Source organism: Armigeres subalbatus, chromosome 1, assembly GCF_024139115.2.
Source record: "Armigeres subalbatus isolate Guangzhou_Male chromosome 1, GZ_Asu_2, whole genome shotgun sequence".
In the NCBI taxonomy this organism is placed as follows: domain Eukaryota; kingdom Metazoa; phylum Arthropoda; class Insecta; order Diptera; family Culicidae; genus Armigeres; species Armigeres subalbatus.
In genome coordinates, this window is record NC_085139.1 from 78,652,316 (window position 1) to 78,665,795 (window position 13,480).

At 45.0% G+C, this 13,480-nt stretch overlaps 1 protein-coding gene across 12 annotated transcripts in view; it reads right to left on the reverse strand.

Moving 5' to 3' along the window:
* The window catches only part of LOC134227444 (uncharacterized), a 625,652-nt gene that overhangs the window by 47,315 nt on the left and 564,857 nt on the right, over positions 1-13,480 (reverse strand). For all 12 annotated transcript variants that reach the window (XM_062708982.1, XM_062709008.1, XM_062708989.1 and 9 more), the window contains one exon: positions 8,187-9,107. In XM_062708982.1, coding sequence (XP_062564966.1) covers positions 8,344-9,107 — 764 coding nt within the window. In that variant the 3' untranslated portion in view covers positions 8,187-8,343. The remainder of the gene's footprint in view (positions 1-8,186; positions 9,108-13,480) is intronic.

Consider the following 13,480-nt stretch of genomic DNA (forward strand, 5'->3'; position numbering starts at 1 on the left):
CATGTTCGTCATTTTTTGCATTTGCACATTTAAGAAAACGTGAATATTTTTTATGTGGAAGAAGCCGAAACAGATGACATTCTGATTCAATTAATGCTTAATACTACTTGGTAAAATGCATTTTTTATAGGTGGGTCGCGAGACACATAGAATTTTACTAGGTGGGTCGCATACCCAAATGTTTGGGAAGCTCTGGTCTAGAAGAATTTCTGGAATCGATCACATCTCCGAGTGTCCGGAATCTTATGGTGGGTCTCCTGCTGGTCACCCGGCGTCAATGAGTGGTCCTTGCATTGATTTTGCACTCACATTGCTAGATAAGTGGATTTAAAACAAAATGCGGCTCTGCAGTACATGTTCCTGGAAATTCGGATTTTACAGGAATCGAATTGACCGGATCGGTTCATCCAGATAACATCTTTATAGAAGAGAAAATTCTGAATCGAATAAGCCCAAAATTGTTGAAATCGGTTGTAAATTTCCAGAGATATAAGCATTTTAGTTTCGTGGGTACCCGGGTACCCTGCCGGCCTGTTAAGGGTGTTTTTTTTGCTGGCCACACAATGGTTAATTAGCACGATACATTTTTATTCGACAGAATAAGAAACTGGCAATACTGGTCATTAAACCACTGAGTATTTACTGGTTTTACCTGATCTAAGAGGACATCGGCTTTATGATGGAATCATAAAAAGTGCTGTTAGTAAGTTAGTATGCTAATTTTACAGAAAAAAAATGCATCGTAGGGGAACTGTTCCGATCTCAATCTCACTGTACATATATCCATCTCATCGCTAAACAAAGAAATACGGCACCAAATTCGTCGCTTCTTTTTGTGAACATGCGTGCTCACTGCTGAAAAAAATCACAAAAATAATAAACAAACCAAATTCCTTTCCATTTCTCTGTTTTTGATGGGATGGAAATAGGAGCTATGAGATGAAGTGGCGAACCGTTCCCCTACTAGACCGCGTGGAGAAACTAGGAAACTCGTTAACAAGTTAAGTACTACCCCTTTGATGTAGCAGTACGTAGGTGTCCAAAACAATGGGTGATAAAAGACAGTGTTCAACAATGATGTTTCTCTTTTCTACGTCCCACGTGCTGTAAGTCGTTTGAACCATTTTCAATTTGTACGATGTGCGTGTGCACAAACGAGGTTAAAATTAATGTGTTCTAATTGAAGGGGTCAACCAAAGGTTTACGGGTACCGTTAAATGATGAATTGATGCATTGCATTTTTTTCTACGGTCAAAAGAGAAGGGAACTTTAGTAGGGTGGTTTTATTGTTGCAGGATACCGAAATCATATTTGCATCTAGAGCTCATGCACCATTGTACTGTTTTGTTTGATGAGAAAAAATCGAAATAGTTACAATGATTAGTATCGACATCAGTAAGCGATATGATATCTTCAAGCTTTAAATCGGACCTTTAAACCTTTTCTTAACTATGATTATTAATATCTCAAAAACCAAACTCGTAAGGACCTGAACATTCGGGGTTTTCTTATCTTGTGTACCTACTTTCGAAAAAGAATAGTGGAAAACTGATTGGTGAAAGTCGATTTTCTGATTAACGTCCGCCTAAATCTCCATAGTGCGTTGGTGGTGCTTTTCTTGCATCTTCAATAAAATGAAAAAAAAAACCCAGATTAATCCACCTAGCGGTGATGATGCCTTTCTCGTGCGGTAAAAAAATAGTATTTTGGGCATTACTTCTGAGCCCATCGTTCGATCGGGCCAATTTTCAATAGGAAATAATGAACTTGGCTTCGCTTGAGGAAATCGGTTCAGGGTAAGTGCATTAAAACTGAGCTAGACTTTTTTACGCGCTTTTTTATGAGAAAGAGTATTTTGACCATAACTACCAAGCCTATTGTCCGATCCGTCCAATTTTCAATAGGAAACAATGGGACAGTATACTGCGTCGAATGCAACCTGTTGCGAGTAAATTGGTTTAGGGTAGGTGCAAAAAAAGTGAGCTAAACTTTTTGCTCTTTTGGTGCGCACACACACACACACACACAGACAGACATCACCTCAATTCGTCGAGCTGAGTTGATTGGTATATAACACTATGGGTCTCCGGGCCTCCTATAAAAAGTTCATTTTTGGAGCGAGCATATAGCCTTAGTATACGAGAAAGGCAAAAATCATTAAAGTGTTCAAAATATCGCTTTATTAGAAAAGCATCCATATTTTCATCAATTCACATCTATTTGCGTACATATAAATGCATTGCAGCATATCTGGATTTTTTGCCTTTCTCGTACCGTTTTGACTCGAAGTTCGGACACGTAAGTACTGCTGGAATTTGAAATCAATATGTTAAACAGAATTGTGCAATTGTGCACATATATAAACTAACTCCATTCTTTATCAAAATAGATATATGCTGTAGTGTATTTAAAATTGCAGTTTACACTGACAAATTACCGTTTAGCTTATCTTTTCTAATATGTTTTAACTCTTAAGCCACAGCCTAACAAGAACAAAATTTGCGATTGAGCATGACATGCCTCCAATTTTAATCTCAAATTTTCAATATAATTTTTAAAACACTGTTGTTTAAAAACACTGATCACGAAAGACCAATATTTTTCATAACGTTTAAATGTCTACGAATCATCCCCTGTACCAATAATCATACAAAACTTATTCAGGTGATTCAAAAAGAGAAACAGCAATAAAAGTGTCCGGCTTTCGAAGCTTCCGGGAATTCGATGCAAAACAGTAACTCAGCTTTTCTCAGTGCATTCCTTCCAGGGAGGAAAGCATCATGGAGGAAACTGGAATTGAATGATTTAGTATTACTTAATGAATTTCGAAAGCTCGCAGTCAATGGAATTGTCTGCTCCAAATTACCTGAATTACCTGAGAGACTTCCGGAAGAACTCCCCGAGGAATTTCCGCAGGAATTCCTGGAGCACCTTCCGCAGGAATTTTTGGAGGAACTTCAGCACGAATTCCTGGAAGAACTTCCGCACGAGGAAATCCTGGAGGATCTTCCGCACTTGGAATTTCTGGAAAAACTTCCGCACGAGGAAATCCTGGAGGAACTTTCGCACGAAAAACTCCTGGAGGAACGTCCGCAGCCATTTCTAGAGCAGCGGTTCTCAACCTTTTTCTTGAGAGGTACCCCTTCGAACTTTTGCATTAATTGAGGTACCCCCTCTCAAAAGCAGGCTTCTAATCCTCTGTGAAACAAAATTCCGAGCTTTTTGAGGAGAAGCTCTTTTCAGCTTTTGAATCCTTTTAAAGTAGGCTTCCGCGCCTCTTTATTAGAGGCTTCTGAGCCTCTTGTAGGAAGGCTTCCACTTAAAAGGAAGCTTCCTTTGCATCCTGAAAGGACGCTTCTGAGCCTAATGATAGTATGCTTCCAAGCCTCTAGAAAGGAGGATTCCAAACCACTTGAAAGTAGACTTCCGAGCCTCTTGGAAGGAGGCTTCCGAGCCTCTTGGAAGGAGGCTTCCGAGCCTCTTGGAAGGAGGCTTCCGAGCCTCTTGGAAGGAGGCTTCCGAGCCTCTTGGAAGGAGGCTTCCGAGCCTCTTGGAAGGAGGCTTCCGGCCCCCTTGGAAGGCGGCTCCCGAGCCTCTTGGAAGGAGGCTTCCGAGCCTCTTGGAAGGAGGCTTCCGAGCCTCTTGGAAGGAGGCTTCCGAGCCTCTTGGAAGGAGGCTTCCGAGCCTCTTGGAAGGAGGCTTCCGAGCCTCTTGGAAGGAGGCCCGAGCCTCTTGGAAGGGGGCTTCTGAGCCTCTTGGAAGGAGGCTTCCGAGCCTCTTGGAAGGAGGCTTCCGAGCCTCTTGGAAGGAGGCTTCCGAGCCTCTTGGAAGGAGGCTTCCGAGCCTCTTGGAAGGAGGCTTCCGAGCCTCTTGGAAGGAGGCTTCCGAGCCTCTTGGAAGGAGGCTTCCGAGCCTCTTGGAAGGAGCCTCCCAACCTCTTGGAAGGAGGCTTCCGAGCCTCTTGGAAGGAGGCTTTCGAGCCTCTTGGAAGGAGCCTCCCAACCTCTTGGAAGGAGGCTTCCGAGCCTCTTGGAAGGAGGCTTCCGAGCCTCTTGGAAGGAGGCTCAGAGCCTCTTGGAAGGAGGCTTCTGAGCCTCTTGGAAGGAGGCTTCCTGAGCCTCTTGGAAGGAGGCTTCTGAGCCTCTTGGAAGGAGGCTTCTGAGCCTCTTGGAAGGAGGCTTCCTGAGCCTCTTGGAAGGAGGCTTCTGAGCCTCTTGGAAGGAGGCTTCCTGAGCCTCTTGGAAGGAGGCTTCTGAGCCTCTTGGAAGGAGGCTTCCGCGCCTTTTGGAAGGAGGCTTCCATGCCTCTTGGAAGGAGGCTTCCGCGCCTCTTGGAAGGAGGCTTCCTGCCTCTTGGAAGGAGGCTTCCGAGCCTCTTGGAAGGAGGCTCTGAGCCTCTTGGAAGGAGGCTTCCTGAGCCTCTTGGAAGGAGGCTTCCTGAGCCTCTTGGAAGGAGGCTTCCTGAGCCTCTTGGAAGGAGGCTTCTGAGCCTCTTGGAAGGAGGCCTGAGCCTCTTGGAAGGAGGCTTCCGAGCCTCTTGGAAGGAGGCTTCCGAGCCTCTTGGAAGGAGGCCTGAGCCTCTTGGAAGGAGGCTTCCGAGCCTCTTGGAAGGAGGCTTCCTGAGCCTCTTGGAAGGAGGCTTCTGAGCCTCTTGGAAGGAGGCTTGAGCCTCTTGGAAGGAGGCTTCCGAGCCTCTTGGAAGGAGGCTTCTGAGCCTCTTGGAAGGAGGCTTCTGAGCCTCTTGGAAGGAGGCTTCCGAGCCTCTTGGAAGGAGGCTTGAGCCTCTTGGAAGGAGGCTTCTGAGCCTCTTGGAAGGAGGCTTCCTGAGCCTCTTGGAAGGAGGCTTCCCAAGCCTCTTGAAAGGAGGCTTCCGAGCCTCTTGGAAGGAGGCTTCTGAGCCTCTTGGAAGGAGGCTTCTGAGCCTCTTGGAAGGAGGCTTCTGAGCCTCTTGGAAGGAGGCTTCCGAGCCTCTTGGAAGGAGGCTTCTGAGCCTCTTGGAAGGAGGCTTCTGAGCCTCTTGGAAGGAGGCTTCTGAGCCTCTTGGAAGGAGGCTTCCGAGCCTCTTGGAAGGAGGCCTGAGCCTCTTGGAAGGAGGCTTCCTGAGCCTCTTGGAAGGAGGCTTCGAGGCCTCTTGGAAGGAGGCTTCCGAGCCTCTTGGAAGGAGGCTTCTGAGCCTCTTGAAGGAGGCACTGAGCCTCTTGGAAGGAGGCCTGAGCCTCTTGGAAGGAGGCTTCTGAGCCTCTTGGAAGGAGGCTTCTGAGCCTCTTGGAAGGAGGCTTCCGAGCCTCTTGGAAGGAGGCTTCCTGAGCCTCTTGAAGGAGGCTCTGAGCCTCTTGGAAGGAGGCTTCCTGAGCCTCTTGGAAGGAGGCTTCCGAGCCTCTTGGAAGGAGGCTTCCGAGCCTCTTGGAAGGAGGCTTCTGAGCCTCTTGGAAGGAGGCTTCCTGAGCCTCTTGGAAGGAGGCCTGAGCCTCTTGGAAGGAGGCTTCCTGAGCCTCTTGGAAGGAGGCTTCCTGAGCCTCTTGGAAGGAGGCTTCCGAGCCTCTTGGAAGGAGGCTTCTGAGCCTCTTGGAAGGAGGCCTGAGCCTCTTGGAAGGGAGGCTTCTGAGCCTCTTGGAAGGAGGCTTCCGAGCCTCTTGGAAGGAGGCTTCCGAGCCTCTTGGAAGGAGGCTTCCGAGCCTCTTGGAAGGAGGCTTCTGAGCCTCTTGGAAGGAGGCTTCCTGAGCCTCTTGGAAGGAGGCTTCTGAGCCTCTTGGAAGGAGGCTTCTGAGCCTCTTGGAAGGAGGCTCTGAGCCTCTTGGAAGGAGGCTTCCTGAGCCTCTTGAAAGGAAGCCTTCCGAGCCTCTTGAAAGGAGGCCTGAGCCTCTTGGAAGGAGGCTTCTGAGCCTCTTGGAAGGAGGCTTCTGAGCCTCTTGAAAGGAGGCTTCCTGAGCCTCTTGAAAGGAAGCCTGAGCCTCTTGAAAGGAGGCTTCCTGAGCCTCTTGAAAGGAGGCTTGAGCCTCTTGAAAGGAGGCTTCTGAGCCTCTTGAAAGGAGGCTTCTGAGCCTCTTGAAAGGAGGCTTCTGAGCCTCTTGAAAGGAGGCTTGAGCCTCTTGAAAGGAGGCTTCTGAGCCTCTTGAAAGGAGGCTTGGAGCCTCTTGAAAGGAGGCTTCTGAGCCTCTTGAAAGGAGGCTTCTGAGCCTCTTGAAAGGAGGCTTCCGAGCCTCTTGAAAGGAGGATTCTGAGCCTCTTGAAAGTAGGCTTCTGAGCCTCTTGAAAGGAGGCTTCCTGAGCCTCTTGAAAGGAGGCTTCTGAGCCTCTTGAAAGGAGGCTTCCTGAGCCTCTTGAAAGGAGGCTTTGAGCCTCTTGAAAGGAGGCTTCCGAGCCTCTTGAAAGGAGGCTTCCGAGCCTCTTGAAAGGAGGCTTCCGAGCCTCTTGAAAGGAGGCTTCCGAGCCTCTTGAAAGGAGGCTTCCGAGCCTCTTGAAAGGAGGCTTCCGAGCCTCTTGAAAGAAGGCATCCGAGCCTCTTGAAAGGAGGCTTCCGAGCCTCTTGAAAGGAGGCTTCCGAGCCTCTTGAAAGGAGGCTTCCGAGCCTCTTGAAAGGAGGCTTCCGAATCTCCTGAAAGGAGGCTTCTAAGCCTCCTGAAAGGAGGCCTTCGAGCTGCTTGGAAGAAAGCTTCTGAGAAGTGTAGAAGGTTCTTCTAATCCTCTGGCAACGAAGCAACCGAGGTTTAGTGAAAAAATCCATTTTGTTCATTCGGCGTTTTGTTCGTTTGATATATTGTTCCGCAGCTCTTCAAACATTGTCTTGGTTGTGGAAGGCAGGATTCAATTGGGATTTATTGATCGCATTGCATATTATGTACAAAATAAATTTTTGAAATAGAAAATACGCAATTATCAAAACTTTATCAATGAGTTTTGATTGGAATTGTAATACGTCCGCCATTACGCATTTTTGTCCGAGGTACCCCCTAGGGCCAGCGAAGGTACCCCCAGGGGTACATGTACCCCAGGTTGAGAATCGCTGTTCTAGAGGAACTGCCGCACGAATTCCTGGAGGAACTTCGGCACGAGGAAATCTTGGAGGAACTGTCGCACGAGAAATTCCTGGAGGAACTTCCGCACGAGGAATTCCTGGAGGAACTTCCGCACGAGGAAATCTTGGAGGAACTTTCGCACGAGGAAATCCTGGAGGAACTTTCTCACAAGAAATTCCTGGAGGAACTTGCGCACGAGCAAATCCTGTAGGAACTTTCGCATCAAATAAATGAACTTTCGTTCAAATAAATTGCATCATCTCCCTCCGCCGCGCTATCAAATTTGCTAGTTATGATTGAGTTTTGCACTTTGAAGAAAGTTCATATCGGATTGTCGGATCAACCTTCTTTTGAATAAAGACCTTTTTGGAGGACACCATCCTCAAAAATGGCCGAAATAAAGGCAGTATCAGAAGTGGCGTGAAACCAAACGCAAATATAATAATTTTTGCAATGTTTGGTTTTCGCCCGCGATGTAAGCGTAAGTGGCAAAGTAAGGATTGTGATGTCTCCGACTGAATGCCAGTCGAGTGGCTTCAGCGGCCGATGAGTCATTTTAATTCCACGGTTCGAGACTCAAAGTCCATCTAACTGGGAACAACTATTCGACTTCTTGATTCAGTTGGCCTCCGAGCAGTTTGCTCAATGTTAATAAAAAGACACAAATTATCATGGCAAATACCATCAATTTCGAATAGCTACGTAGTGCTACGTCACCTTTGCGTACAACCCGATTGGGCTGCACCTTTGAGTTTTTTAACGTAACTAAGTCCAGTAATATTCCTTCGAATCACCGACCGGCTTTGGATTTTATACGAATGATGGTGATTTCGGCAATTAGGCTTTTCGTGATCCAATAAAGACCGACAACGATCCTTAACCTTACCATAAACCATTTCACTTCTGAGTTAATTTTTTTTTATCCAATTAGGTCTAGTATTGCGGGGGTTCACAAAAAATACATTTTCCTTTCGATTTGCTTCCACACTGATACTCTTCCATCCCTCTCCATGCGGGAGTTTGGCACAAGGAAGGTCGTGAAATTTGTACTAACGATAATATCAAATCTGTACTTTTTATTGGTGAATGTTCTGAGACCCTACAGCGCAGTTTCAAAAGCTTCAATTGAAAAGTTATTTGGATAAACAAAAAAAACAAAAAACGCACTTACCTTTATCAGATGCACGATGCAAGCTTTCGGCCTTTCGGTTAAGCTTGCATGGATTCATAATTCTCAGGATAGATAGTCAGCAGTTCCCCAACCAGTCCAAGAACTAGAAGGCAGCACCGTTGACGTGGAGCCACTCGACCGAATGTGGCAGCTCGTACTAGTGGACCGATTCTACGGCTGCAGACGACTGATGCGGATGGCTGGGATCTATCAGTGCTGGGTCAACCAGCGAGGTTCGTGACGAACGGGACGGAGAAGATGGTCGGTGATCCTTGAGCACTTCCTTCTGGTAACTTAGGCCATGCAGTTGAGAATACACCAGATTCGGTGGGTACAGCCCGAACTGTGCAAACGTGGGACATGGCGCAACGGGAAAGTATTGTATCAAGTTAGCAGCAGCAGCTTTTTGGTGAAGGTCTGCCGTGAAATTGATCGTGTTCAACCCGGCAACGTGAAGACCGTTCCTGAACAGTTCGGCTGACTCGAATCCATTGGATAACGGAGGAAAGGGTTTATCCTTAATTGCGTAATAATCAACATCCTTGTGCGCCGCTTTTCGACTTTTACTAAGTGCATCGTGATGCAGTTGCACTTTGTCGCTGTCTTCCGGATCTGACTGCACTTGGATGTCCTCCGACGAGCTATACTTGTCATCATTCCGATGAGAACTGCTACTGCTCGCACCGTGCTCTATGCTACCGTAGTAGGAAACCTGTACGCGGGAGCGTAACTCGGCGGAATCATGAGATCGCGGGGTGGATTCATCGAGTGCAGCTTCTTCATCGTTAGCGGCATATACTTTGGTAGATTTCATGTCCAGGTTGAGTACGCCCTCGTCATTTTGCGGCGAATGAGAGCGTGACCGTGACCGTGACCAGAAGAGACTGCTCGTTTTCTCGTTCTGGGCCAACATGTTTTTCGCTGGCTTGCATAAGGGATTTAAGAATCAAAAGAGATACAAAAGATATTGTTATTGATTAGTCATTTCAAAGAATGTGTAATAAAACTTCCAATGTTTTTGTTTTTTTTTTTCGACATAACAATATTATGATTAAATGATGTCACATGTTTGAATTTACCTTATAAAATTCGTGTCAACCTCATAGAAAGATTATATTGATAACGAGTTCAAAGAAAATATTCTGGAACATTCATTGTAGGACTTTGCGGCCTCGGTATCGAGTCCATTCATCCTAGCCTAATATTATAAAGGGGGAACTTACCTCACGATTCATTGGAATGGACGATCCTGTAGTCCCATAGTCATCGACGAATTTATCTGTGGATTTCTTAATTTTAAAATAGGTTGTTCGCCGTGAAAAAACGGAAGTGGAGTTGTCCATTAACCTTTGCATTCCCAACCTATTTGTCGGCACCAAATTTTGACGATTTTTTTGCCCTAACTCCAGGGTTCTATTACTCACTCACGCGACAACAGATCACTCCGCCATCCATTTTACCCGGATAAATTACAGTGCGATAAAATCCGGCACAAGCGATGGTGCGAAAAATTGTTTTTCTTCTTCCCATGTTTCGCGAAAATCAAATGCTGCTTACTTTGCCTCTCCAAACTGATTGAATCTGACGATGCGCCACGATAAGCAGAAGGTTCAATGCAGCAGTTTTTCTCTTCGCTTTTAATCGATTCATGTGGTGACATGATTATATTGAGCGCCCTAAACATTGTTTTGGGTTCACATTGTTTTGGGTTCGAATCCCATTACGGTTCTAAATTTTTGTAAATATGCTTGTAAAATTTTTCTGGAGAGGCGCCGAGAAGAAAAGTTTAAGGAGTAAAACTGAATTATCCGGCGAGCCGGCGCTCACGAATTTATCACCTGTCATTCTATCCGGATGAAAATGTTGTGTGAGAATACTTCCTCACAGGGAAACATGGAAAATCACACTCCGCTTAATGGATGAATCGCAGGTTTTTATTCATATGAGTGAGAATTCCGAAGCTCATTCAATTTGTAACCGATTTGGTTGACATTTTCAGCCATTTATTTATTTATTTATTTAGCAGCAACTGCCAACAGGTGAAACATACGCACCCCAATGACATACTATACGGTATACAAACAAAAAAATGAATGCACTATATCTAACACAAAATACTCTTAAATCTATTCTTATTAGTTATACGAGGAACATGAAAATCAAATACATTGTAACACCTATTAAACACTCGACACATGCTTTTGATGGGCTCATTGATTCCGTAGTTAGTTCTAGAAGCACGAGTATACAAAAATGAATGCGAGCGAAGATTACGATTTTGCGTATTTACTTCAATTTTTTCAAGCAGATCAGGACAATCTGTATGGCCTTGAAGCAAATCTCCTATAAAACAGGCTTTTGCAACGTTTCGTCTAGCATGAAGCGTTTCCAAGTTTATAAGCATGCATCGGTTTTCATATCTTGGTAAATTATAGGAATCTCGCCAATTAAGGAAACGGAGAGCAAAGCGGATGAACTTGCGCTGAATTGATTCGATTCGTTGAGTATCATTCTGATAGTATGGTGCCCAGACTGTTGAAGAATATTCTAATATAGGACGGACTAATGAGCAATACAGTGCTTTTAAGCAATAAACATCTCTAAATTGTTTAGCAAAGCGAAAGATAAACCCTAATTGTGATGAGGCTTTGGACACAACATACGATATATGATGTTTAAAAGTCAATTTGCAGTCTAACATAATGCCTAAATCCTTTACGGTCGTTTCACGTTTGATGATACTATTATACAACAAGTATTCATGTTGATATAGAACATGCTTCCGTCCGAACGAAACAACGGAGCACTTGGAGACATTGAGTACCATCCGATTAAGCTGACACCAGGCTGCAAAAACCTCGAGTTGCCGCTGCAGAAACGTAGCATCGCTTGGGCATCTTATGACATAAAAAAGTTTTAAGTCGTCAGCGTACGATAGAGTTAAGCAGCTTAGGATAAAATTAACATCGTTCATATAAAGTACAAATAAAACGGTCCGAGATGGCTACCTTGTGGGACGCCTGAGCTAACGGAAAACGGCGACGAAACATGATCCCCGATTTTGACAGCCATTTTGCGATCGGTCAAGTAGGATCGAAGCCACTTGAGTATAATGGTACTTAAGCCTAGTTTTTCAAATTTAGCAAGCGCAATACCGTGGTTCATTTTGTCGAAAGCTGCAGACAAGTCTGTGTAGACAGACACCAGATATTATCATAGTTTTATGCACCAGATATTATCATAGTTTTAGAAAATCGATTTGATATAACGGTTCAACGGCTTCGGTTTCATAAGAAATCGCAGTGGGGTTCGTCGGGTGGTTATTTAGGACATTTTTGACTTTTTTGCTTGTAATTCGTACCAAAATCGTCTTTTCGTAACCTCATCGTGAAGTTTTGGGCATGCTTAGACCGGTTCCTTCAAATGTATCATGAGCCATAGCAATCTACGGCATTTGTTGCGGAAGTCATATTGGCACTAGATTTAGAGTTCTACTGTAGATTTTGACACCTTTGGGGGATACATCCCGGGACACCCGGAGCCGATTCCGAAGACCGGAAGACTTGAATCCGCATGCGACACACAGCATGTAACATATCAAACTTCACGATTGTTCATGAAAAAATGTAGAAAACGTGATTGTTGTTCCCGAATCCATGATGCAAAATACGTGTTTTTTGTGTGTGTTTTATAAGATTTATATCCATCATCACCAAAGTTATTAGTTGTACGCAAACTTCAAATTGGCAAAACCAAATCGTTTGCCTATGAACTAGTTTTGAGCCTTGTTGGTCAGTATTGGGTACCGTCAACTGGGGGGAAGATGATCATTTTTAAGACAAAATATGCAATAACAATGTGTGTTTACATTTTAAATCGAAACAAATATTTTCAAAACATGTACTGCTATACGTTGCAATAATCAACAACTTTAGTTTTCTGAAATGCGTTCGCATTTATTAAAATAAATTAAATTATCACACATTTTGTGAATAATCTGGTTTGGGGTGAAGTTGATCAAGACAGCTCTACTATAACCATTATGACCTAGTAGTCAAAATACACTAGGTTATTTGTATGAATGTTGAATTTACTACGTAAAGAAGTCTACGAAGTCAATATTTGAAACGAAAATAGCGTCATTTATGACTATTTCTCTCTTTCTTCCACAAAATACATTTTCATGATTGTAATCGAAAAACTCGGATTTCTACCTAGCGGTAACATTACTTGAACGGAGAATATTGTTGACTACCGTTTCATAAAAAAAATTGGCACTTTTGACTGACACATCAAATGATCATCTTCACCTCAATGATCATCTTCCCCCCAGTTGACGGTACCCGGAACCGGTTCCTGGGCACTAGCCGGGGGCATATATCTTGGTAAGTTCAATCTATGTAAATCTATAACGTATTTTTCACGAAATATATGAGGAGGAAGGATCGTTTGATAGAAAGTCATTCGGTCAAAAGCTAGTTTGCCGAATAATACGTTAGGTGCCGGTCAGAGTAAACGCGACGTGTGATGCGACGTGACGCCACTCACATAAAGAAATAACATTCACTATCAATGAACTGTCATGACATGGCACGGCAAATGCTGGGTAAAGCGTACCATTGGTACTTCGCGTACCTGAAGGAATAAAATAGACCCCATCTCGCGGTCCTTAGCCTCTTACCCAGCAACTCCTATCCCTACCTCCCCGCGGTGCTGGCCGGGATACGAGCAACCTTAGGGAAGACCGGGTAACCAACCCCGGTGGGAACTATGGTCGTATGCTGACAGGGAAGGGGGGGTTTGCTCCTCTCCGGAGGTGCAAATCTTATTGAGCGTCTGTTCTCCATGTCAGGATCGGCTCACAACAGCGTCTGTTCTCCATGTTAGGGGCGGCTGATCATCGTCCGAGTGCCAGCGAGGGACTCTAAGTGAAACTGTGCACCATGGTCCACCGGAAATAAGGAGGAATGGTCGTCCGGAAATTTAGGGGTTTGGTGTCAGGCCCTGCAAGCCAACCATTAAAAAATCATAAGCAACGAACAATCAACAAGAGAGTACGGACCGGATCCATCGGCGAAGACCACTGCGACGAAAAAGGACTAGCGATTGGAAACTCGGTTCGTGGAACTGCAAATCTCTCAACTTCATCGGGAGCACACGCATACTCGCCGATGTGCTCAAGGACCGTGGATTCGGCATCGTAGCGCTGCAGGAGGTTTGTTGGAAGGGATCAATGGTGCGAACGTTTAGAGGTAATCATACCATCTACCAGAGCTGCGGCAACACACACGAGC